The following is a 26,841-nucleotide window of genomic DNA, read 5'->3' on the forward strand; positions in this document are numbered from 1 at the left end:
TCTAAATTACAATCTGAACTATCGAACTATGTTAATCCAGACATTCTACAAACACTTGAAAGAATTACTGACAACTCGGCCAAACATACCCGGGAAAAGAATAAAGAAAAACTCAAGAAAAAATTCCACAGTGTGAAACAATGACAAAATATGGTGGCCAATCACAGGAATCCATCCAATCAGAGGACTTCCTCCCCGATAAACACCAACAGTGAACAACAAACAAGGGAGACAAGGAGCGACCAACCACCGACAAGCAAGAACCATGTGATTAACCTATCAAGCCACACCCTGAACAATGGTGAACTTATGCTACTAAATAAAGGACTGAACTACGCAATACCACCGAAAAAGGTAAACAAATTGGATTTTATCTAACCACATTGAAAGAGGCATCAGATCCCTACCTAACAATATAGCAGATAAAATACGACTAGAAACCAGTAATGTCTTGAATACTAAGAAAACCATACAGAACAACCTGACAAAAACAGAATTAGCAGCAATTAAATCATTAAAAGCCAAACCAAACATAATAATAACGAACGCAGATAAAGAATGCCACTGTTATCCTTGACAGGTCAACATACGGACTTCAAATGAATCAACTAGTAGCCGATAACAACACATATAAATTGTAAATTATAACCCAACAAAAAGGATAAAAGATAAAACAGAAAAACTACTCAAGTCCGTCACTTCTTGGCCACCAGACATGGTTAAAAAACTCAAACCCCACTACGCTCGCCCCACCCAGATTATATGGGGTTCCGAAAATACACGAACAAAATGTGCCCCTTCGACCAATTGTGGAAGGAATAGACAGTCCCAATTACCACCTAGCGAAGAAATTAGCGGCAACACTCAAGGAGTTGGTAGGTCATTCCCCCTCGTACATAAAAAACACACAACACTTTATAAACAAAATTAAAAGCATAACACTCGACAAAGACAACTTATTAGTCAGTTTCGACGTTCCTGCCCTTTTCACTAATGTCCCCATCAATGACACAATTCTCCTACTACAGAACAAATTTCCGCCCAACATTACGGCCCTCTTTGCCCACGTACTAAAGTCCGGTTATTTCGTGTGGCAAAACAAATTCTACCTACAAAAAGAAGGTACAGCCATGGGCTCACCACTAACACCCCCCCCCCCAATCGCCAACTTCTACATGGAAACCTTTGAGCAAAGGGCTCTTGATTCTGCCACGCTAAGACCGACAGTCTGGCTTAGATACGTTGACGACGTGTTCGCGATCTGGCCGCACGGGCGACAAACGCTAAACACATTCCTCAGCCACCTGAACAAACAACATGAACGCATACAATTTATCATCGAAATTGAAAACCAAAATTCGCCCCCGTTCCTAGACACACTAGTCACACGTCTTCCTTCAGGCAGTCTATCCTTCATGGTCTACCGAAAACCGACACACACTGGCCAATACATACATGCTAATTCATACCACCACCCATCACAAAAATATGGAGTCATTAACACCCATAAAAACAGAGCCATAGCTATCTGCTCTAACCAGCAAGCCCTGAAACAAGAACTAAAAATCATTAGTGACACATTCATAAATAATGGCTATAACAAAAATACTGTTAATAAAATACTCTATAAAACTACAACAGAAACGAATCTAGATTACAGTAAAACCATAGCCATCCCATACATTAAAGGGTTATCAGAAAAAATCAGCAGAATCCTACAACATTATAACCTCAATGCCACCTTTAAACCACCCACTAAACTTAAAACCATATTCAGCTCCTCTAAGGATCCTCTCCTCCCCTCCCATTAGCACATCCTGGAGTCTATTGCATCCGCTGCACCTGTAACTTACCGTACATTGGTGAAACAGGATGGACTATCCCTATACGCAAGAAAGAACACATTAGACACATTAAATATAACCATTATGGTGAAGCAGGCCTCTCAGACCACGCACTCAACACCTTACACCAAATCAACTGGAAAAGCACCTGCTCCTTACACCGCACAAAAACCTGGTACGAAAGGAAATTTAAGGAATCCTGCAAAATCCTGATAAACCACCCAAATATCAACAACAAAGATGGCATGAAAATTCCAAGGATCTGGATGGCACACATTCATTCTACCAATATGAAAGATCCAGCATAAGTCAGGACTAGCCAATCCTTAGCTAGTATTAGAAACCATTCCACACCAACTGGCTTGAATGATGTTAATATATGTATATAGTAGACAACACAAATAATAGGACTCTAGCGTTGATGTATAATTTTTTTTTTTTTTTTTCACCAGAGATCAGGCCAACAATTGTGGTAGCGGTTAGTCAGTGTCTTTAACGAACCAGTTTGATTGTAGTATAGCTTGTTTCCTGTGTATAGTTGTATGCTCCAGAAGATGACTTTGACATAAAGGTCGAAATGTCGAATGTAGATTTTAGTTATATTAAACTAAAGTTTTTATTCAAACACGGTAGTTGTCTCCATAATTTTCAAAAATGCATTCGGATCACCGTGCAAGCCTAAAAGAAAGGAACCCAAGATCGACCTTACTAACACATCCCTGAATGCTAACAATGACAAGTTCTTTCCTGATATCCTCATTTTAAATGTGATACTGCCATTGATGCCATCTGTTCGCTCCACTATTCTTTCTCAAAACTCTCATATCTGAAATCTCCAATGTTTGATCAAGAATTTTATTTCTAACCCATCTCTCCGATCCATAAGTTAAAATTGGTTTGATCACTGTTTTGTATACAGCTGATTTCATGTTTTGACTAATTTCTTTCTTATTCCATATAAATTTATTCAGCTGACTTCCTATCACACCAGCTTTACTAATTCTGTTGTCTATTTCAATATTTAATTGATGTCAATATTTAATCATATTTAGTACTACTTTCTTTCATAATGTGATATCCATATAGATAATGAATAACAGTGGACATAATGTGCACTCTTCTTTCACACTTGATTTAACCAACCATCTTCCTGTGCCTCCTTCAATTCTTACTACTGACTTAGAGGTTAAATAGAGATTGTGTATTGTTTGATGTCCTATTAACCAAATAACTATAATGTTTTGAAGAGCTTTCCTCCTTGCACCTTGTCATATGCCTTTTCCAGAACTACTTCTTGCTTGGTCTCCTCATGTCCAAGAACTCGTGACCCTAGCCACAATGTTTCTCCATTTCTTTCTGTCTTTTGTTGCAGCAGTGGCCAACTCCTAAGTAATTTTTAGTCTATTAATCTAACAGATAAGCTTAGGCGTTGCTGGTTATTCATTACTTATTTTTTCACGGTATTAACAACACCACAAACACTTTTATCAACAAGGATGTTTTATTAACGCTAATATTTCGCCGATTTTCAAATCAGCATCATCAGAGCACAACACACATGTAAACGCGACAGTGAGTGAAACAATATAATTGCAGAAAGACAAAAGATCTAAAGTCCTATTTTTGGCGCCCTCTAACGAAAAAAAAAAAAAAAAAAAAAAAAAAAAAGCAGCATTATCCAGGAGTTTTTCTTAGGATAACCGTCTCCCAAATTTTTGGCAAATTAATGCAACCATATTTGTTAAGGTTGGGAGAATTCTTCAAAGCCATTGCTGACTCAAAAAATAGTCTTTCAGATCTATAACGACTCCTAAATAGCACATTCGTTTTTCTCCATCTAATCCTGTGTGAAGGAGTGTCCAAAGCGTGGTCTGCCAGTCCCGACTTGCCATAGTAATAGTAGCGAATGTATCTTTCATGTTCTTCCAGGCGGATGTTCACTGATCTTCCTGTTTGCCCATAATAGGCCAAGTCACAGTCACATGGAACTTCATACACTCCTGGGTGTGCTAAAGGGTGAAGTTTATCCTTTGGTGAGCGGATCAGAGTTGCCAGCTTGACATGAGGCTTGAAGGTGGTGCGAAGGCCATGTTTCACCAATACTTTGGCTATCTTTTCCGATGTACCTCTGATATAGGGAATAGAAATGGTCATGTTGTATTCTTGTGTATTGGGGGGGGGGCAAAGTAATGGGCCTATGTAGTATTTTTTCTATTTTGTAGGGATTGTAGCCGTTGGCTAAGAACGTATGGCGCAGGTACTGGAGTTCAGTGGTCAGAGCTGTATCGTTAGAACAAATGGCTCTGGCTCTGTGTGTCAGTGTTTTTAAAATGCCGTACTGTTGGACTGGATGATGATGTGATTGTTTATGTAGGTATCTTCCTGTGTGTGTAGGCTTCCTGTAAATAGAAAAAGATAGTGATCCATCTGAAAGGCGGGTGACTAATGTGTCAAGAAATGGTAAACAGTTATTTGATTCTTTTTCTACTGTGAAGTGAATTTTGGGGTGTTGGCTGTTTAGGTAGGTGACAAAAGCATCCAAAGTGTCTTGTCCATGGGGCCAGATGGCAAACACATCATCTACATAGCGCAACCACACTAATGGCTTGTATGTAGCTGTGGTAAGTACTTTGTTTTCAAAGTGTTCCATGTAAAAATTTGCTAACGGGGGGGAGAGGGGGGAACCCATAGCGGTACCATTAATCTGTTTGTAGAATTCCCCCCCCCCCCCATGTAAAGTAACCTGCATTCATGGTAAATTGAAATAATTCAAAAATATCTGGGGGAAATTTAGACTTGATTAATTCAAGAGTGTCTATAAGTGGTACATTGGTAAATAGGGAAGTGACATCGAAACTAACCATTATGTCTGAATTTTTTAGGATTAGATTTTTAACCAGTGTTTTGAAATGGATAGAATTTTTGACAAAAGTAGAGGAGTTGCCAGTAAGAGGGGCAAGCGACTTAGCTAAATGCCGGGCCAGTTTATATGTGGGACTATCTATGCTATCAACTATGGGGCGTAGGGGAACATTAGTTTTGTGGATTTTTGGTAATCCATAAATGCGGGGTGTTTTAACATGAATTGGTTTTATTTTCTTGATGATTTCTTTGGGCCATGATGTCACTTTTTTTTAGTAATTTTCGGACTTTTTTCTTTTGCGCCATTGTAGGGTCTCGATGTATACTTTGATAAGTAGAACTGTCACATATGAGATCTTGCATTTTTTTGTTATACTCTTCTTTATTCATGATAACTGTTGCATTTCCTTTATCGGCTTTTGTAATAATAATATTTTTAAGGGCAAATAACTGCCCTAAAAAAGTTATACAATAATAAAAATATTATTATTACAAAAGCCGATAAAGGAAATGCAACAGTTATCATGAATAAAGAAGAGTATAACAAAAAAATGCAAGATCTCATATGTGACAGTTCTACTTATCAAAGTATACATCGAGACCCTACAATGGCGCAAAAGAAAAAAGTCCGAAAATTACTAAAAAAAGTGACATCATGGCCCAAAGAAATCATCAAGAAAATAAAACCAATTCATGTTAAAACACCCCGCATTTATGGATTACCAAAAATCCACAAAACTAATGTTCCCCTACGCCCCATAGTTGATAGCATAGATAGTCCCACATATAAACTGGCCCGGCATTTAGCTAAGTCGCTTGCCCCTCTTACTGGCAACTCCTCTACTTTTGTCAAAAATTCTATCCATTTCAAAACACTGGTTAAAAATCTAATCCTAAAAAATTCAGACATAATGGTTAGTTTCGATGTCACCTCCCTATTTACCAATGTACCACTTATAGACACTCTTGAATTAATCAAGTCTAAATTTCCCCCAGATATTTTTGAATTATTTCAATTTACCATGAATGCAGGTTACTTTACATGGGGGGGGGGGAATTCTACAAACAGATTAATGGTACCGCTATGGGTTCCCCCCTCTTCCCCCCGTTAGCAAATTTTTACATGGAACACTTTGAAAACAAAGTACTTACCACAGCTACATACAAGCCACTAGTGTGGTTGCGCTATGTAGATGATGTGTTTGCCATCTGGCCCCATGGACAAGACACTTTGGATGCTTTTGTCACCTACCTAAACAGCCAACACCCCAAAATTCACTTCACAGTAGAAAAAGAATCAAATAACTGTTTACCATTTCTTGACACATTAGTCACCCGCCTTTCAGATGGATCACTATCTTTTTCTATTTACAGGAAGCCTACACACACAGGAAGATACCTACATAAACAATCACATCATCATCCAGTCCAACAGTACGGCATTTTAAAAACACTGACACACAGAGCCAGAGCCATTTGTTCTAAAGATACAGCTCTGACCACTGAACTCCAGTACCTGCGCCATACGTTCTTAGCCAACGGCTACAATCCCTACAAAATAGAAAAAATACTACATAGGCCCATTACTTTGCCCCCCCCCCCCCCCAATACACAAGAATACAACATGACCATTTCTATTCCCTATATCAGAGGTACATCGGAAAAGATAGCCAAAGTATTGGTGAAACATGGCCTTCGCACCACCTTCAAGCCTCATGTCAAGCTGGCAACTCTGATCCGCTCACCAAAGGATAAACTTCACCCTTTAGCACACCCAGGAGTGTATGAAGTTCCATGTGACTGTGACTTGGCCTATTATGGGCAAACAGGAAGATCAGTGAACATCCGCCTGGAAGAACATGAAAGATACATTCGCTACTATTACTATGGCAAGTCGGGACTGGCAGACCACGCTTTGGACACTCCTTCACACAGGATTAGATGGAGAAAAACGAATGTGCTATTTAGGAGTCGTTATAGATCTGAAAGACTATTTTTTGAGTCAGCAATGGCTTTGAAGAATTCTCCCAACCTTAACAAATATGGTTGCATTAATTTGCCAAAAATTTGGGAGACGGTTATCCTAAGAAAAACTCCTGGATAACTGCTGCTTTTTTTTTTTTTTTTTTTTTTTTTTTTCGTTAGAGGGCGCCAAAAATAGGACTTTAGATCTTTTGTCTTTCTGCAATTATATTGTTTCACTCACTGTCGCGTTTACATGTGTGTTGTGCTCTGATGATGCTGATTTGAAAATCGGCGAAATATTAGCGTTAATAAAACATCCTTGTTGATAAAAGTGTTTGTGGTGTTGTTAATACCGTGAAAAAATAAGTAATGAATAATTTTTAGTATTTTCATTTCATTTTGTGCTATCTGCTAAAAAACTGAAAAAGGTATCAGTTTTTTTTTTAACATCATAGGTACTCAGTGGGTGTCGAGATTGGATGTGCACAATCTTTTCCTTCTCTGTGCCAGGCTGGTGGCTGCTCCACTCTTATCACTCTTCATTGTGGCTATGGTTGTCATGGGAGGATAGTAGAGTGGTTTCCTCTTTCCTTCTCTACCATAGAGCTATCACCAATAACTTTGATTCAGCCATGCCAAATAGCTGGGGTCAATTGGTCAACTTCGGCATCATGTCAGTACTGGAGTGTGCTGTTGTCCACTTTCAGGGTATCTTGTTTAGTCTGGCTCCTACCCAGATGAGACCTGACTGGTTTCGGTAGTGCTGCCGGTTGCTAAGCAACCACCTGTATACTCTCTGTGTTGTCAGATCATGCAAGCATCTTCACCATGTCCAGGTGGAAATACCTTTGAGGATCAACAAAACTTAAATACAGCTCCTTATTATATTGGCTCCCTTTAGGACATGTGCCTGGGCCAAGGGCACTTCTTGTGCTACCCATGCAATAGCACTGATCAAAATTACTGAGAGGAGAGGTCATCTCTGTAGTGGATTTGGACAAACAAGAAATAATCCAGAATGTTAGATGAATGGAGAAGATTGTTGGATGTTCTTGTTGGTAAATTAATTGGAAGCCACCTAGTACATTACCACCAGATTCATTCCCATATGCTATGTTGACTGGTGGTCACCATAGCAAATGATGCAGAGACTGCTTTATTGCTGTATTCTCGAAGATGGGGGTGGGGCTGTGGATCTCCATAGCACGTTTGGCATGCCTTTGAAGAGCATCACTCATGCTGCATTTTCGAGGATTGGTGGCAGGGAGATAAAAGCCAGAACTCCTGCTATAAACATATTCCATTAACATACAGCTCCCTTTTTGAGTTCTTTCCTTCCACTCCTTTCTTCTTTGTGCTAGTTCCTTATTTACTTCATAGGCTCCAATTTCCTTTTATCAGCTCTCACCATATCTTTCTCAGTCTTCCTCTTCTCTGTACTCCTTCCACCTGGAACCAAATTCTTCTAATTGAATGTGTCTCATATCTTCTCTCTCTCTCTCCAAATTTCTTGCATCTTTTCTCTATTTGTAGCTTCCCTTGGACTCTCTGTAATGACCTTGCTTTAATCCTGTCTTTCTTTGTGAGTCCACTCATCCCTACCCTATCATATTTGTGCCACTTACAATCATACTTGATGTTTATTTCTTTACTAAAACATTGTTTTATGCATCATAGCCAGCTTAAAAAATTCTTATAAAATTTTAAGTCTCATTTCCTACTCTAAGATTATGAAATGTTGAAAGTTTTTTTGTTTTTTTTCCCCCCACTTGGTTAGACTATAATAAATTTAGTTTAATCCTTTATCCAAGTGTAAGCAAACAAAGTTTGCACCTGAAGTATCTTCAGGACTGAGGCAACTCGTGGTAAAGGTGGACTAAGCTCTCTCATTACTTGTCTTAGTATCTCCCATAATGCAAAGCACATCTTGCGGACATGTATAATGCTATGCATTAAGGGAAGGGCCACTACCCAGACTGGTTACGGCCTTTATTGAGGTCTCATCAGTGGGAGCCAGACCCAGAGGTGGTAATACCAAGGTGTAAATAATGGAGAAGTTATATTTACCTATACGAGTTGCCAAAGGATGTCTCACCTTATTATTAAATTACTCTGGATTAGAGAAATATGTTGGAAGTTTTCCCCCCCCACACTTGGTTAGACTATAATAAGTTTAGCTTAATCCTTTATCCAAGTGTAAGCAAACAAAGTTTGCGCCTGAAGTATCTTCAGTATTTCTCTTATCCAGAGTAATTTAATAATAAAGTGAGATTTTTTTGGATTTTGCTAAGGCTTTTGACAGAATACAGCATGGTAGACTGTTGCATATATATTGGAGAATATGGGTTTGGATTATAGAATATTAGTATGAATAAGAGGATGGCTGACTGACAGATATCAAAAAGTGGTATACAGGGGATGTGATTCTGCAAGATTTAAGATAAATAGTGATGTACCACAAGGATCAGTGCTTGGTCCACTGTTATTCAATCTGTACATTAATGATATTGGGAAGCATTTGACAAGTGACATACAGCTATTTGCTGATGATGCAAGGATAGGTAGGATAATGAGGAATTCTGCTGATATGCAGTACTTGCAGAATGATTTGAATAGGCTGGAATTGTGGGCATGGGAAAATGGATGTCAGTAAGTGTAAAGTTACTCACTTCGTCGTGATTAGATATCGAATGTCATATCATATTGGTGGGATTATGCTAGAAGAAACTGATGAGGCTAGGAATCCCAGAGTGTTAGTAGATAGGAAGGTGAAGTTCAGGGGCCATGTAGCAAAGATTGCAAATACAACTCAAAAGATAATTGTGATTGTCTGTGAAAGTACTAGTGGTGGTAGGTGGCGATAGATGGTGTTGGTGTTAGATGATGAAGGTTGGTGGAGTAGTGAGATGAAAAGTTGTAGAGTAGATGCCCTCCCTCAACGAGTCTTTGCACTCCCTGGAGGTGCGATGTAATAATAATAACTGCAATGCTGAAACAAATGTTCACATGTAAAGATAAGGATGTCGTTTTGCCTCTTTACAAGGCCTTGATAAGACCTCACTTGGACCATTGTGTGCAGGTCTGGTCTCTTGATTTCCATTGATATTGTGATATATTGGAGGGAGAGTGTTAAAAATGATATCAGGATTGTGGAATACTAATTATGAAGACAGATTGAAAATTTGTAGTAGACTGCAGACACTAGCAAACAGGAGAAAGAGGGGTGATATGATTGAGACTTAAAAACTTCTGAAAGAGTCATACAGGATTTCAGTTAATGGAATTTTTCAATTTATGGAGGGTGGGGAAAGGACAAGAGGGCATCCTTGGAAGTTGAGAATGAATACCACTGAGAAAGGGGTGAGGGCTAGATTTTTCTCTCATAAGGTGGTGCTTGATTGGAATGGATTGCCATTGGATGTTGTGAGTGCAAACAGTGTGAATGAATTCAAGAATAAGTATGATAGCTGGTGCATGTAGTATGTGGCCTCCCTCAATGGGTCCCTGGAGGTCTCTCTTAATAATGATGATAATAATAAACCAAATGGTTTTCTGATATCTCCATTCTTGTCTTAGCGTTTTCTCTGCCACTTTTTCCACTAAGTTCATTGTTTGATATAGTTACTTTAATTCTTTGCTACAGGTTCCTTAGTCCTCTAGATTGGCACCAAAAACTATTTCTCTGTATATCTGATATTTTACTTTCATTTGAGATTTTATTTAAAACCTAGTAACTAATCAGTACTCATTTCATATTACTTTCCATACCTCCACATGGATTCTAGCTCCAAAGCCTTCAAGTTCTTTGGCTTTACCCAAACATTTCTTGTGTAATTTGATTATTTTAGATCCTTTAGCTCTTCTTCTTCTTATTCCTCCTCCTCATTTAGCAGTATTTCTTGATTTTCATATGTAATACACTTTACACCCCATCTGTATTCTTCCTTTCCTTTAATGTTGTAATCTGAAATTTTCTTTTTCCACTTCCTTTATCCAGCTTTTAATACATCCTGTCAAATTCTGTGAACTCTGCTTTGCTTACATACTTCTTAGTCTCTTTTTCACTCTTTTGTATACTATACTTTGAAATAACAAATACTTATTTTCCAGTTAATTCTGCATATTCTCATTCATTTCCATATTATTTTATCTCAATACCTCTCATAAAAACCTTCATATCTTATTATTTCTCTGAACATTAAATCCTTGCAAATTGCAATATTTTATCTTTGGGAGTTGTTACTTCTCTTGACTTGATTTTACTTGAGTTTTAATTCTCAAATCCACCACCACTATTTTATATTGTGCATCACTGCCTTCTGAAGTGTAATTTTTCAGTTATTGCTTGGTCTTTTCTTGACATACTATGACATACTTGCTCCACTATTTAAGTCATGTCATGTTCATTCAAGTCTCCTTAGCTCGGTCAGTATAGACGAAGCCTTTGGTCGGAAAACCTGGGTTCAATTCCCATCAGTGATGTAAGGAACCTTTATTTGGTCTCTTTCGATGAAAGGTGAGTTAGCCAGCCTCATACAGAGGTGGGTTCATCCAGAACTCGGGTTTTTCGTCCTCCAGAACAGGCAAATTGGCCCCTTGAAACACATGGATTACAGCCATGCATATGTCCAGATATATGCCAATCCTGAGCCCGGATGAAATTGGGAGGTTAGGGAAAGCAGTGGTGAACTACCCTATAAAAAAAAAAAGAAAAAAAACCTCACCAGGAATACTTTGTGGGCAATGGCTATAAAGTCATCTACAGTCGGAAATGACTGAAAAGGAAAAATCAGTCAGTCATGTTCATTCTTTTCTCAGAGAAAGTATTTACTATCACCATGTTGTATGCTACTGCAGTTTCCAGTATCACAATTTCTTCATTATGCCTTTCTCCAAAAGATTACCTTCCATAGATCCTTTCATATACCACTCTACCTTTTCCTACATATCCATACATATACACACTCTTCCTGAATTACACTTGCTCAGATACCATACCTTATATTTTAATCTCAGTTCCCTTGCACCTTTCTTCCTTTTTGATTTGTTTACAAACAGATGTATCCATCAACTCCCCACCTCTTCCTATTAGTCATCCAATGTTCCATGTTGCTTATCTTTTGAGCTTTCCTCTTTAACTGCCCACACCATAAATCGTACTAGAACCCTTCCTTATTTCTCACAGCATCCAAGCACCATCACCTATAAGTAATTTCTTCATTATGAGTTTTCCAGTCAGTTGTCACTTGACAATCCTCCTTGCTTTCTCAAACAAGCTTGTACCTAGAATTATATATTCAAAATCTTTAATTAGTGTTTTTATATTAATAAAAAGAATAGTTTTCACATGAAGGATATTTATGAAGGTAAAAATTGCAAGAAGTATGTGTATAAAATGTTGTAAACCACTACTGATTTAAATTTTATGACAGACTTTTCAAATTTTAGTTATACTCATTCTGTTGTTTAAATGTACCTCTTGTTATTCGGTGAACTAAATTTTGCTTTAGGTTCGGCTGATGTTTGATGAATGTGGAAACTCTCTACAAATAGTGAAACCTGGTTTTCCTGCACAGTTAGCAGGCTGGAAAGAGTTACCATCAGCTGGAGAAGAGATTTTGGAAGTTGAGTCTGAAGTAAGCAGCTTTATATAAATGGACATTTTGTTATAATTTGTGCTATAGAATTTAATATTTCATTATTAAAATTGTATCTTTATTGCTATATCAATGAGTTTGTGAGACGTTTATGAGAAAAACTGCAAAATATACTCTATTCGATCACAAAAGAAATGGAGAAGTTATGAAAGAATTAAATCAGGAATCAGTAATAGAAAAAATTAAAAAATATAAACGTAAATGGATGGAGCATGTTGAAAGAATGAAAACAGAAAGAATACCAAAACAAGCCTTAAATTACAAACCATTAAGAAAAAGAAAACTAGGATGTCCTCTGAAGAGATTCAATGATGACTTCTAAGGTCGGAACAGGCCAATATCCTTGAAAAGCATGATAATGATTGCTATATTAATGATTCTGTAATGCACTAAATTTTTTTGTAATGTACTAAATCTCTCATTCAGTTTTTCATGTGAAATATTTACCATTCAAACTCATCATTTGTTTAATAACATTGATTTATTTGAAATTTTTGATTTTGCTCAAGTTTTTTTGAACTTCAGAGAAAATGATAAATCACATTAGAATTACATTTAAAGAATTCTCTCTCTCTCTTTATCCTCCTTTATAAATCATCTTTTTTTTTCAGTTATGCAGTTAAAAATAGTGAAAATTGACTGTAATCAATCCTCACTATAGCAAATGCAATGGTGAACTCATTTACTATAACAAACTGGCAAAATGTCTTGACCAAAATTTTATAGAACCGTTGTTGTGTTTAAAAAAAAACAACAACCCAGTTTGTATTTACTATCAAGAATGGACAGAAAGTTGTATGCTCATGGTTTCATTTGTAGTTCTGTTCATTTCGAACCTACATTTTGTTAAGAAAGTAACTTTTAACTGAAATTTCAGCTAGAGCATCATTGGGGGGTATGTTGGGGGGGGGTCCCATTGAAACTTAAACTTGTTGATTTTGTAACTTTCATGAGTGGATTCATTTATTGTTTTGCTCCTTTATTCTTGGAACATACTAGTGACAACAGCTGATCCTCTCAGTTTGGATCAGCTGAACATGAGTATTGCATTTTCAGGTGATTCTGAAAGACAGTATCCAAAAATAATCCATTATTTTCAGAATAACTGCATTATTTCCAATATAAGTTTTAGTGGAAAAGCAAAATATTGCCTCAAGTAATTATCTCTCAGCAGGTGTATGAATTCCATTTCCTTCCTGCCTTGTGATCTTTCTTCCTTACAATCTATATTTCCATAGTTGAAGCCCCCCCCCCCCCCACAATGATAATGCAACCTGCACTCATTGTACTAATTTGCTGATGCATAATCTTTCATATCATCCCTGGAACCCCCTCGGCCTATTGCAGCAACTAACCGTATATTTTTGTCTCATTTGCCTTGATCTCACAATAGACTGCTTCAGAAGAGCAACCACCCTTCCACTTATTTCCTGTTCAAAAGAACAGGAAATAAGTGGAAGGAAGCCCCATCCTGTCTTCTCTATCCTCCCTGAAAATACTAAACCCTTCACATTCAATCTCTGTAACTACATTATCTGCTGATAGCCAAGTCTCACTAATTCCTATAAGTTTTGGTGACATTGCACTAACCAATGCCAAAAACTCCTCCCTCTTGTTTCTGATACTTCTGGCATAGGTATATAGAAACTGCAACTTCCCTTTAGTCCCCCATCCACTTTTACTTCCTGGGTTGATTGCAATATTCAATATTTTTGCTCAAGAGACTAGTTCTGCACTCATTGGTCATTCTCACACTCACTCACTTCATAGGTACCTTCCCACAAACTCACTTATTTCCACCTAATTGCTTAAGTTTCCCTGAATTAGCACTTCAGCATGCTTGGTGAACAAAGCTCTCTCCAGACACCTAACACCAAAACCATGTAGATGGAGTCCATTAGCATTGTACAAATCCTTCTTTCCATCAAACAGAGACCACAGATCCACAAATTCTACATCTTTCCTTTTGCACAATCGACATATTGACTCACTGCTATCAATCCCTTCTCCTCAGTTCGTCTCTATCATAGCATGGTAGGAGACTTGCATTCTTCATCTTCTCACTCTTCAGTTTTGCCACTTCTAACAACTCCTTTACATCTTCCATTTATATATATTTTTATAAATTTATAAAATTTAGTTGAACAAGGCATTTCTGAAAGTTAATAACAACAATGTGATCACAAAGACATACCACAAAGAAATAAGTAAGGATGCTTTCAGTTAGCAGTGTTCTATAAAACCTATGGTGTTTCACTTTTCAAATAGCTTCTTCTTAGCTTGTGGTTTTTCTTAGTCTTACTGCTTGAAAATGTTGAGCACATGGTCTGCTTACCTGTGCCCTCTCTTGTGTATTGATTAATAACTCAGTAGTTTTGGTATTCTCACTCTCTCTCTCTCTCTTTTTTTTTTCTTTTCTCTCTACAGATCTGCCAGATTATCTATAATAGGCAAGTGTACATTGGAAGTGAATAATGGATGAATTTCATATTTTGGAGAATATATAAAGGCAACTTGTTTATTTTATTTTTAATATGTGATATATGTATTTGTTGAGATTTTTAATTTATTTTATTTATGTATTTATTTTTTACAATTCCCCAGCTATAAGAAACTAACTACAGTTACCGCTCACTATACCAAACAACTTTATGACATAATTACTCTAATAAACTACCAAAAAGTCTCATCTGAAACTCCACAGTCACATTGCTGTTATAAAGGAAATACAGTAGCAAACTATCCACCATAGCACACTGTTGCTATAGTGTGAGTTGACTGCATTACTGTTTTGGATTAGTTTATAAGTTCTCTGCTATACATGCATGTGTGTGTGTGTGTGTGGAGGGGGGGGGGGGTTCTTTCTTCAAGATCATTTTATTTTGCAGGATCATATCCGTTACATATGACATGTAGCTTGACATGTTAGATACATTTTGTGTATACTTAAAGAGCTTAAACCCTACAATAAAATTTAGAGTTGAAATTGAAAACAATACTGCATACTATTTCTTCATATGTTAGTTACTAGATTTTTCTCTGTAGAAAGAGTTTTTGCTTAGTTACAAAGTGAATTATACTAGACAAGAAATTATTAAACATTATACTAGACACAAACTATTGTTTGCTTACATTCTTGTTTTATTCAAGCATAAGTAAACAATAGTTTGTGTGTGAAGTATCTTGAAAACTAGGTTTTTTTTTGTATATGTGGACTACATCAATTTCTTCAGTATTCCATAATGTACAGAACACTCCTTTTGAACATGCATATTACCGTGCATTATGGGAAGAGTCACTACCTAGACTGGTTTGACCTTTCTTGTGGTAGTTCATGTGAATTTATCAGCCTCTATATACCAATAGCTTAATTTTGAGGATACTTCACTTGCAAACTTTTGTTTGCTTAGGTAGAGGATTAAATCAAGAATATAATTTGTCTAATATAATTCATTTTGTAACCAAGATATTAGAAAAAAACTTTGTAAACTGTCTCTGATCTGGAGTATTTTAATAATATGGTGATAAACCATTTTGCTACTTGATTATGGAAAATATGACTTCTGCATTGATTTAGCTTTCATTGCCTCCATGGATTTAGATCCCAGTGATGAGATCTCAATAAAGGTCAAAACTGGTATGTGTGAAGTAGTGATCCTTCCCAGAAAGTATAGCACACTTACAGAAACTAAATTCTGTTTGTGAATACTGGCAGCACATGTGGCAAGAGTAAGGATGCACCTGCACAACAATGTTGCAGAATTCAAGTATAAGAAGATGGATATGTTGTCAGTTCTCAGTCTGTATTTATAAGTTTGACATTGTATTATAGAATAGATAATAAATTTTAGAATGCAAAAAAATATTTGCCTGCCTGAAATGCATTGGCAAGTTAGTGGAATGTATGGAGGAAATACAGTGAGTGAAAAAAAGGTGTCCTGAATATTCAGTGAGGAGAAGGCATGTATATGATGACGATCAAACTGGCCACCTGTCATTAATCACTGCTGATCTTCTTTTGACAATATGAATGAGAAGATTGAAGGAAAAACAGAGGATTCTCCATTTCTGAGTTAAGTACACATTTCCTGCATATCTCATTCTTTATTGCATGAAATTTTCACAGATCACTTAGAGTATTGTAAATTGTGTGCAAGATGGCTACCAGAAATATTCACTGATAATCACAAAACATAATGTGCCGAACTTCTTGGAATGGTGTCATAATACAGGGGACAAATTTTTGGAACCACATTGTGATAGGAGATGAAAAAGGAATTTCTCTCATGACACCAGTGAGTAAATAGCAAGTGTCGTGTTGGATCTCTGAAGATAAAGAAATTCAAGCAAACTCTTTCCTCCTGGTCGACTCTGTCTACCATGTTTTGGCACAGATGTGGTGTTTTGCTCATTGCCTTTTATGCTTCAAGGAAAAACAATAAACAGAGATGTTTACTATGAGCTCTAAAAAAATTGTGCATTCTACTCAAAACAAAAGATGAAGTTTCTTAAGCTGTGAAGTTGTTTTGATTCATGATAATGCCTGACCCTGCTGTTCAAACATGTTAACTGCTCGAACAGTTAATATGGAAAGCATTCCAACACCCACCCTATCAGCCTTTATCTTGCCCATTGACTTTCATCTATTTCTCCACTTGGAAGAGATTTTTAGCAGCTCAGCAATTCAACACTGATATGAAAATGGGCTGTGAAGGAGTGGGTCAAAACACTGGCATTAGACTACTTTGATGATGAGATATAAAACTATTTATGCCCAGTATGACAAATATCTCTCTCTCTCTCTCTCTATAGAGTGTTAATTGCCAGAGAAGTAGCTGACAGCTTGTCTAAACTTGTAGTGAAATATATTAAAAATGTTATTTCTTTCATTTACAATTGATTGGAACTTAGTTTCTGGATGTTCCTTACACTTATTTACTACATTACTTACTAGCTTTTATTCCAGCAATTTTCTCCCAAATTTGTTATTTTTCATATCTTCATTATGATCAGCTTTTAAATTTCGGTAAAATATAAACTTGGCCAACTATTGTGTAATGATAGGGGTGGGGGAATGTTGTTTGCAAAACAATTTTACAAAATGAATATCTTCTTCTCATAAAGGATGAGGCATTTACCTGTTCCAGCTTCACTGATTCTTTCCATCCTTTCAGCTGGTCGTCCTCTACCCCCCCCCCTCCCTTGGTCTGTATCTATCCACCTCTTTTGGTGGATAGATATAGACCAAAGGTATATAGAACATTTCTCTCTATATTCCTTGGTCTTTTCATTTACATCATAAATATCTAGTTCTTTTCTGATATCGTCATTTCTTATATAGTCCAATTTTGTGCATCCTTTAATTGGTCTTAAAAATCTCATCTCTGCAGCTTGTATTTTAGTTTCATCTTTCTTTTTAACAGTCCATGTTTCTGAACCATATAATAGAGTGGAAGTGGCCATTACTTTATAAAATTTTAGTTGGGTTTCTTGTCTTGGTTTTGTATTCAGAGTCCTTGTAATTATTCCATAGATTTTCTGAAAGTTCTTTACTTTTTTTTATCTATATCTTTATCTTTTAGATATGTTATTATGCAGCCTAAATAATTAAACTGTGTCATCTGTTCTATTATTTTATTTTCTATAACTCTTTTTGATTTAACATTGATCTTGAATTTAAATGCATGACTTTTGTTTTCATTTGTGAAAATTTTAAATTGCATTATTAGATTATTTTGTTTAATTCATAAACTGTTTTTTGAAGGTCACCTTCATTGTCTTGTAATGTAATCTGATCATCTGCATATAGTATTGTATTCATGCATTTTGGGATTAAAAGATTACCAGCTGTGTACTACATTGATGGAACAGTACTCCAAGAGATTGATGAGGCTAGGTACTTAGGGGTGTTGGTAGATAGGGAGATGAAGTTCAGGGGGGACACATTGCTAAGGTGTCCAAGATTGCACATAGGATTACTTGGTTGTTGAGGAACGCACTAACATCCAGAGATAAAGAGGTTATTATTCCCCTTTATAAAGCGTTGATACTTCCACATTTGGATTACTGTGCTCAGGTCTGGTCACCTGGATTCCTTGGAGATGAGGAGGCTGTGGAGAAGGTTAAGAAAAGAGTGTGACCAAGTTGGTGAGTGATGTAAAAAATGCTCCCTACATTGATAGATTGAGAGCTTGTGGATTGCAGAGATTGGTTGATAGGCGGAGAAGAGGGGGATACAATAGAAACATTTAAATTACTGAAAGGTTTTTATAGGATTGATGCAGGGGAAATGTTTCAGCTGTGTGATAGTGATGGAAGAACAAAAGTTCATCCCTGGAAATTAAAGAAGAGTGTGGTTAACAAAGGTATCAGAACAAGGTTTTTTGCCTGGAGGGTGGTGAATGAGTGGAATTCATTGCCTGACTAAGTTGTGAGCTCTCCTGTAAATGAATTCAAGAAGAGATATGACAGATATTGTTTTGCTAGTTTGGGTCTCCTGCGATGAGTCTACTGACTCCATGGAGATACCCGTAATAATAATAATAATAATAACAACAGTTCTTCTGGTTAGCTGGATACGTTGACCATATTTTAATAATATGATCAATATATATACATATTGAAGAGAGTTGGAGATAAACAAACTACATTCCTGTCCGAGACTTTGACCTAACTGTAACAGTATTTATGTCTCTTTATATAAACTTTGTATAGCTTGTAGCAAATGTAATGGATATCCTTGTGTTTTCATTATATTGAGTAGTTTTTCTCTGTATATTTTATCAAAAGCTTTCTCATAATCTATAAAGGCTATATGAGATTATAAATTAAATTCTGGCCTTTTTTCAATAATTTGTTTTAACGCATAAATGTTGTCTATACATGATCTTCCATATCTGAAACCATTTTATTCTTCTGAGAGTAGATTGTTTGCAATATTTCTAAGTCTTTTATACAGGATGTTAGTGTAAATTTTGTAATCTGTATTTAATAAACTTATTCTTCTGTAATTTTGCAATCATCTCCGTCTCCTTTCTTAAATATAGATATAACCTTAGTTTTTAATCAATTTGATGGAATATCACATTTCCTCCAACAGTTATTTATTAATTTTAAGAATCTGTGATATAAATATTCTTTGCCATAAGCTCTATATTTATGCCATCTAATCCAGTTGATTTTCTATTTTTTGATACCTTAATTGCTGCTTTTAGTTCTTCCAATTTTATTGTTTCTATATCAGTACTGATTCCTTCATTATTATTTTTTTTTTTGTTGAAAGTTTTTTCCACTTGGTTATACAATAAATTAAAGATGCCAAGAAATTATGTTCTTGGTTTCATCCTTTATCCAAGCTTAAGTAAACAAAGTATACGCATGAAGTAACTTCACGATTAGGCTACTTATATATAGAGGCTAATAGCTTCACATCAGTTGCCTTGTTATTCCATAATGCAACGCACATATCCTATGCATTATGGGAAGCCACTACCCAGACCAGTTTCAACCTTTATCTCATCAGTGGGAGCAGACCCAGAAGTGATACCAACCAAGGTTGAATTAATGCAGAAGTCATATTTATATGGAAATATATTTTCTGCATTACTTCAACCTTGATATCACCAGTCATAATCCCTTTTTCCACCTCTGGACTCACTGAGCTACCAGCACTGGTAGCTCAGTGAGTTCCATTAAACATAATGCCTCCACAAACCATGATTTCAGCACAGCCATATCTACTCCTTTCAAGAACATTCTTGTGATGCACTACCACTCTCACCTCATGTCAAGTGTCATGTAGAATCAGAAGAAAGACTAAAATGACTGTCATCTGTAAAAAGTACATTAGCCCATTGGTGTCTTGTCCAATTTTTGTGGATAAAGGGATGGAGACTACAGGCCTTTGGGTATATAGGCCTACTTGTTACAGATGTCTTGCTATGGTTTATTGAAATATCCGCATACCTGTGCATGAATAGAGCCAACTTGCAAGTTGACCTACCTTGGTGCATCGATTATGTTTTGCTGTCAAAAATCTGTCTTCATGCTCTGTGATAGAGCAAGGGCAACCTCTTAACAGACATCTGGAAGAACATGTTGCATTGGTTTGAAATGCTGCCCAGATCCTGGATACAACATTGTGAGATTCCAAACTCTATGGTGGCAATATTGGTAGTTCTGTGTCTTTCTTCAAGCTTTCCAATAATCCCTCTCCCCCCCCCCCCCCGGAAATTCGGGTTTTTCATCATTGAAGTCATATTTATATGGAAATATATTTTCTGTATTACTTCAACCTTGATATCACCAGTCATAATCTGGTGATAATCCAGATTATGGCTGGATTATCACCAAATTATGTGATAATCCAGTCAAATTGGCCCTTCAGAACACACAATTTACAGACAAAAAATACTAGCTGTGGTGGTGGTGGTGGGCAGTAGATGGCACTGATGTAGATGATTGGTAGTAGAGGATAGGTGTAGTGGTGGAGATGGAGAGTGTAAATGGGTGTCCTCCTGAGATGAGTCTTCGGACTCCTTGGTGGTGTTATGAATAATAATAATAATAAATCATCTAGTGATGTCTTTCAGAAATTACATGATATCTAAGTTTTCAACTTTATTTCTTCATTAAAAGAGCTTCCTCTAAACACAATTTGCTTAGCATAGCCTTTTTATCCTGTTGAGTGCTGCCACATGATCCCTTTGCACATGAATTAAATAGAATGTGTACCCACTTTCTGCTTGAAATTGTCAGTTATACAAATTAGCACAAGCTGATTCATCTGAATTTACTGCTGTAATATATTCAGAAATTGTGTTTGTCCTTAGGTTTTGGACACTAGTGTGCATACACTACAACCAATAATTGTTCAGACACTTTAGTAATTTACAATTGATACCAACAGGTAAACCTTAATATCGGGTATGTCCACCTTTGGCTTTGATCACTCCTGCACCCTTTGAGGGAGGCTTTCCACAATGTGCTACAGACATCAGGTTAAATTTGTCTCCATTCCTCCATCAAAGAGGTCAGGACTTTGCACAGGCCAGGGCAGTCATTTAACACCCATCTCTTCATACCCTTCCATAACAGCTGCAGCTTTGTGGCATGGGGCATTGTCGTCTTGATAGTAACAAGGGTCCAATCCATAAAAACTCCACAGTGTAGGCAGCACCTGATTATCCAGAATATCAAGGTAGTGAGCAGCCTTCATGGAACTGCAGGCAACAACCTGTTGTCCAACTCCAAACCAGCTGAATGCACCCCACACCATTACTCCTCCACCACCACCACCACTAAACTTTACTGTGGGTACAATACACTGTGATAACAAGCGTTCACCAGGCTGCCTCCACACCCTACCATCAGACTGGAAGCAGATGATCCTTGATTCATCACTCCAGAGTACCATTTACCACTTGTCAATTGTCCAGTTCACACACTCTTTGCACCCAGCCAGACGAGCCACCTTGTTCATTGCTGTGATGTTCAGTTTGTGTGCTGTTGCTCTTCTGTGGGAAATCCAGTAAATGGAGTTCTTTTCGTACAGTATTAGTGCTCACAATGATGTTACTGATGCTCGGGAACTAATCACAGATGGTCTGTGCCAATTGTATCCAGTTTTTGCATGCCACCTATTTTAACACCCTCCTGTCCCTGTCAATCATTTTCAGTGGCTGCTCTTGGTGTTTTCTTGCACTAGTGATGCCAGAACATCTCCATTTGTTGATCACATCGCTAACCGTTGATTTTGGATGCTCCACTTGAGCTGCAATGGCACATATGGGCATGCCACTAATGTGATAGCTGATGATGGCATCTCTCTCTCTCTCTCAAAGTCACTGAGTTCATGTCATGTTGCCATGCCACCTGTATTCAACTGCTACAATGAAATACTGCTTCCTACTATCTGTACACCAGTTTTTATGTTATTAACAAACCTGGAATGTTCCATAACTTTAAATAACATGGGTGTCCAGACAATTATTGGTAGAGTGTGTGTGTGTGTGCTTGTGTAGGGTGATCAAAATTAAAGTATCCCTGTTTAAGGTCTTGTGGAGCATCATCCAGTGATCCAGATGCTGTGAGACTTTGCAAGAATACCTTGTGTGTCGTGCAGAAGCAATATCTGAAAGGGGTAATTCCAAAATTCACCGCCAGAGCACTGTAAACATCAAATACATAGAATTTGCATATCACGCAACTTGGCAGGTGCAGGATGGTTTAAAAAGATGGATACTTTTTCCCTTCATTTTGGTTGTTAATACTGTCCACAGTGATGGCCTAACCTTGCCCCAATGTTTTGATCATGAAGCTGTACCACCTAAATAATTGCAGTGCTGTTGCTGCACTATGCGAATTTCATTAGTCATTTAAAATGATTAGTCATTTTAAACAAATGGGATTGTTAGGAGTTAGACCTGGCAGAGGTCTCAAACTAATCACTTCACAAATGAAGGAAGTTGCTACTGCTGTTGTAGAACAGGCTATCAAGACACATGGATGTGCCTTACATGACTGTGTGGAAAATTCTACAGAAGTTTCTGCATTTCTACCCATTCACAATAACCTTGTCACATGAGTTGCACCCGCAGGATGTTGAAAGTCGATTGACATTCACTTTAACATTTCTTGCTCGAGTGGAGTTGGATGCTGTGTGGCCACAGATGATTTTGTGGTGAGATGAGGCTTGCTTTCACTTGAATAGAGCTGTGAATATCCAGGTATGGGCTACACAAAATCCACATGCAATCCAACAAGTTCATGCAATTCAACAACTGGTTTGGTTGATTTATAACCTCTCTCAATGAGTCCTTGACTCTATGGAGGTCTCAGATAATTATAATAATTATTTTATAATATATTAATATATAAAATTATATTTTAATATTATTATTATTTTTATTATATTTTATAATAAATTATATTTATAATTATTATTATCAGGATCATACTTATGACTTGTCAGTGCTGAAAGACAGCATAATGCAGCATATACGCAACATCAGGGCCCAACCAGCTGCATTTTGCCATTGTGTGCAAAGAATGCAGTTTGTGGCATACTAGGCATCACATTGACCAGTACAGCCTGTGAATTCATAATGAAAGTGAATAAAAATGTGTTATGGTTGTGTCACTTTTCTCTTTACACACACACAGAAAAATTGTTGCATCTACATTTAACATGCCATACAGTTTCCCCTGGTGGTGAATTTTGAAACCTTTTTTTTTTTTTTTCCAGACATCACTTCCACATGATGCACAACGTATTCCTGCAAAGTTTCGCAGCATTTGGATCACTGGGTGGCACTTCACATTTTGATCACCCTCTGTATATAATAAATTTCATACAGTATCAGTATTGATTTTGGATGTTAGAATGAACATAATATTTGGATATTATCTGTATAAATAGCAATTACTTATTTTGTGTTACATTGCATGAATTGAATGAACCTGTTTATTTTCTTATGGTCATGTGATAAATATGCCAATATACAGTGTGTGTTTCAAAAGGAATGATTTCAAATACAGTAAAACCCCTTTTTTTACACTTTTCAGGGGACTGATGATAAAAAGTGTAAATAGCAGGAAATGTAAAAAAACATTTAAAACAGGCTAAAAGATGACTTACTGCTAGTATGTGAGTCTACATACCAGATTACAAAAATTAATAACTGAAAATAAATGAATTTACAATTAATTACATTTATCTATTTAAAAAAATCTTTATTTGTTGATTGTTTTTGCTTTTCGTTTTTTTTTTTTTTTTTTTTTTACATTGCGCCTGATTGCTTTGCAATGAGTTCAGTGCTTGACCTGTTTTTTACTATCGTGTTCAAAGTGGACACGGAGAGTCCAAGATCTTTTGCTAAATGCACACTTGTTCCAGCATACGTGTTCTACACATCGCAGAATTGCCATCTTTTCTTCTATCGAAATACATTTTCTGTCTTTTTTCTCCATGTTACTAACATGGATAATCCACCACAACTTGAAAGCAACTTTCACATGCTAAATTACGTAGCAGAAATTCTGCAATATCAATTCGTACTGTGATTGAAAAATCATAGTATCGCTCATCACTACATTACTGCTGCAAGCGTGCAAGTTACCCTGATCGCGGAAACGAAACTACAACCGAAAGCAACGCCATCTGGGAACAGAAATGTGCAGATTTTCGCAGAAATCGATTCGAAAATCAGTATTACCACCTGAGAAAAAAACGCAAATCACGGGAAATAACGTCCGCATCAAGTTGTTAATGGCGGGAAAACAATATATCATAGGAATAGGCCTTAAGACAGGACCAACGGAAAATGACATAAATGGCAGGAAAACGTAAAAACGGGGGGTTTTACTGTAATTATATTTAATAATGAAAATGTGGTACAGTTACAAAATAAATTACCAAGTATGAAGTAAGGCCTAAAGTTTCACTCACTACAATTACAAATGGTACAAGTCTCATTCATTTGTGGTTTGTGGTTGCAGAGATATACAATTTTCAAATCGGGACATTCTTTTTGAAACGCCCTGTATATAAGAAGCTAATGCATTTGCTTCACCATTGCTAGTTATGCTAAGTAAAAATTAGCCCCGCAACATTTCATCTGTAAATTGCACTTTAGTTCATAATTCTAAGGAAATAAAATAAATATATTTATTTACTGTCTGACTACAGATACGAGAACCTCAGTTTGCTCAGTGTGAAGAAGAGTCAATTCATGTTGAAGGGGAGAAAGAAATAAGGCGATGTACGAATTGGTCACCAACACATGAAATCACGTGCTTTATACGTAAACTTTTCTGTTATACAAGCAAAATAGCTACCACTTTATAAACTTCGATATTCATAAAAGAGAAGTTAATTTTCAAACGTGTAAGCAACTCATCTCACAATATGGATTGATTACGCTATTATTGGAATGGATTCTCCTTCTTCTGACATGCGTAGCAGTGTTGAAGGGTCCCACATCTGTAAGCATACAGTAGCTGTTAGTATTTTGCTGATTTTATGCCCAGCTTTGTGAGAGTACAAACAATTTTGTAATGCTATGTACACACTAGCGATGTCATTAGCAGGAGGAGTTTTAAGACAGTAATAGACATCAGAAAGAACTAAAAGTCCTAATTTTGTGCCATCTGTTGATGGATAAAAAGAAGTATTAAGTTGATCTCAATGAATGTTGCCCAGATTGTTGATAAATTAATGCAGCTATACTTGCAAGTTTGTGATAGTCATGAGTTTAGGGAAGGTTTCATAGCTGCTGCAGAAGTCTACAAGTTTGGACTGTTTTTGTTGATTGCTAGTTATATCTGTAATTTTGCAGTTAATTTTTCAACACTAGCTGGTAATATTTTGTTGATTTTTATACCCAGCATCATGACAGCTCAAACACCTAGTCACACTATAGAAACATTCCCCAAAACTGAATAGGTATTATTGTGTGCATAATTTTACCAAAAATAGTGCAGACAGTCATTTTAAGATTAACTTAATACTTGTAACTTCTCTTTATCCATCAACAGATAGTGCCAGATTAGGTCTTTAGTTCTTTGTGTTGTCTATTACAATCTTAAAACTTTTCCCACTAATAACATTGTTAGTGTTTCTATAGTGTGACTAGGTGTTTGAACTGTCTTGATGCTGGGTATTAAAACTAACAAAATATTAGCAGCTATTGTTGTAAATTAACTGCAAAATTACAGATTGATAATCACCAACACCTAACCGTATCTATGTATCCATCAATCTGGATTAAATATGCTGCTGTGTGTGTGTGTGTGTGTGTGTGTGTGTGTGTGTGTGTGTGTGTGTGTGTGTGTGTGTGTGCTCATGTTCATAGAAACCACATCACCTTACATAAATATAGTTTTTAGTAGTTAAATGGTCATTTTCATTGGTTTATCATCAGATATTTTGTTGTATTGCATCATCTATCATTCCCATGGATTTCTCTATAATGTAATAGTTGCTGCTATTGTGTCAGCATTTTCATCCTGAGATCACTATGGCTAGTTATATGCAGTTAACATCTCACAGAAAAAGTGTGATTTAAGCTTTGAATACAGAAAGGTTATTCCTCTTGTGAAATAGCTGAAAGGGTGTCTATAGTTGATCTATTATGGTATGGCTGCTGCTGAAAGGTGTAGACAAGCTATTGTCTACACCATGCCAAGATTGAGTAAGTACTAAAGCTGCTCTGCCTCAAAAATCACCATGCATCATCTGAAGAACTGAAATGAGACTGGAAAGAACAAGTGGGAGCTGTGGCAAACTCTGTAACTTGTCAGGAGAAGACTCATTCAAATGGACCACTGATCAGTGGAAAAGAGTAATTTTTTATGATGAGAAAAAGTTTAACCTGCAGGGCACTGACGCATACAGATAGTTCGAAGATGATCAGGGGAAAATTCAGCCCTGACTGTCTGCTGTCAACAGCCAAATTCTCAGCCACTCAGATGATCTGCAGCTTCATGTCGTATCGTGGTGTTGGTTGCTTGCA

General features: G+C 36.7%; 1 protein-coding gene across 1 annotated transcript in view; it reads left to right on the forward strand.

Annotated features, from left to right (window-relative positions):
• mIF2 (mitochondrial translation initiation factor 2) overlaps positions 1-26,841 on the forward strand; it is a 342,241-nt gene that overhangs the window by 210,078 nt on the left and 105,322 nt on the right. The window contains exon 12 of the mRNA XM_090395599.1: positions 12,182-12,307. Coding sequence (XP_090251725.1) covers positions 12,182-12,307 — 126 coding nt within the window. The remainder of the gene's footprint in view (positions 1-12,181; positions 12,308-26,841) is intronic.

This window comes from Typopeltis vanoorti, chromosome 7, assembly GCF_054136105.1.
Source record: "Typopeltis vanoorti isolate ZY-2024b chromosome 7, IOZ_Tvanoo_1.0, whole genome shotgun sequence".
Classification (NCBI taxonomy): domain Eukaryota; kingdom Metazoa; phylum Arthropoda; class Arachnida; order Uropygi; family Thelyphonidae; genus Typopeltis; species Typopeltis vanoorti.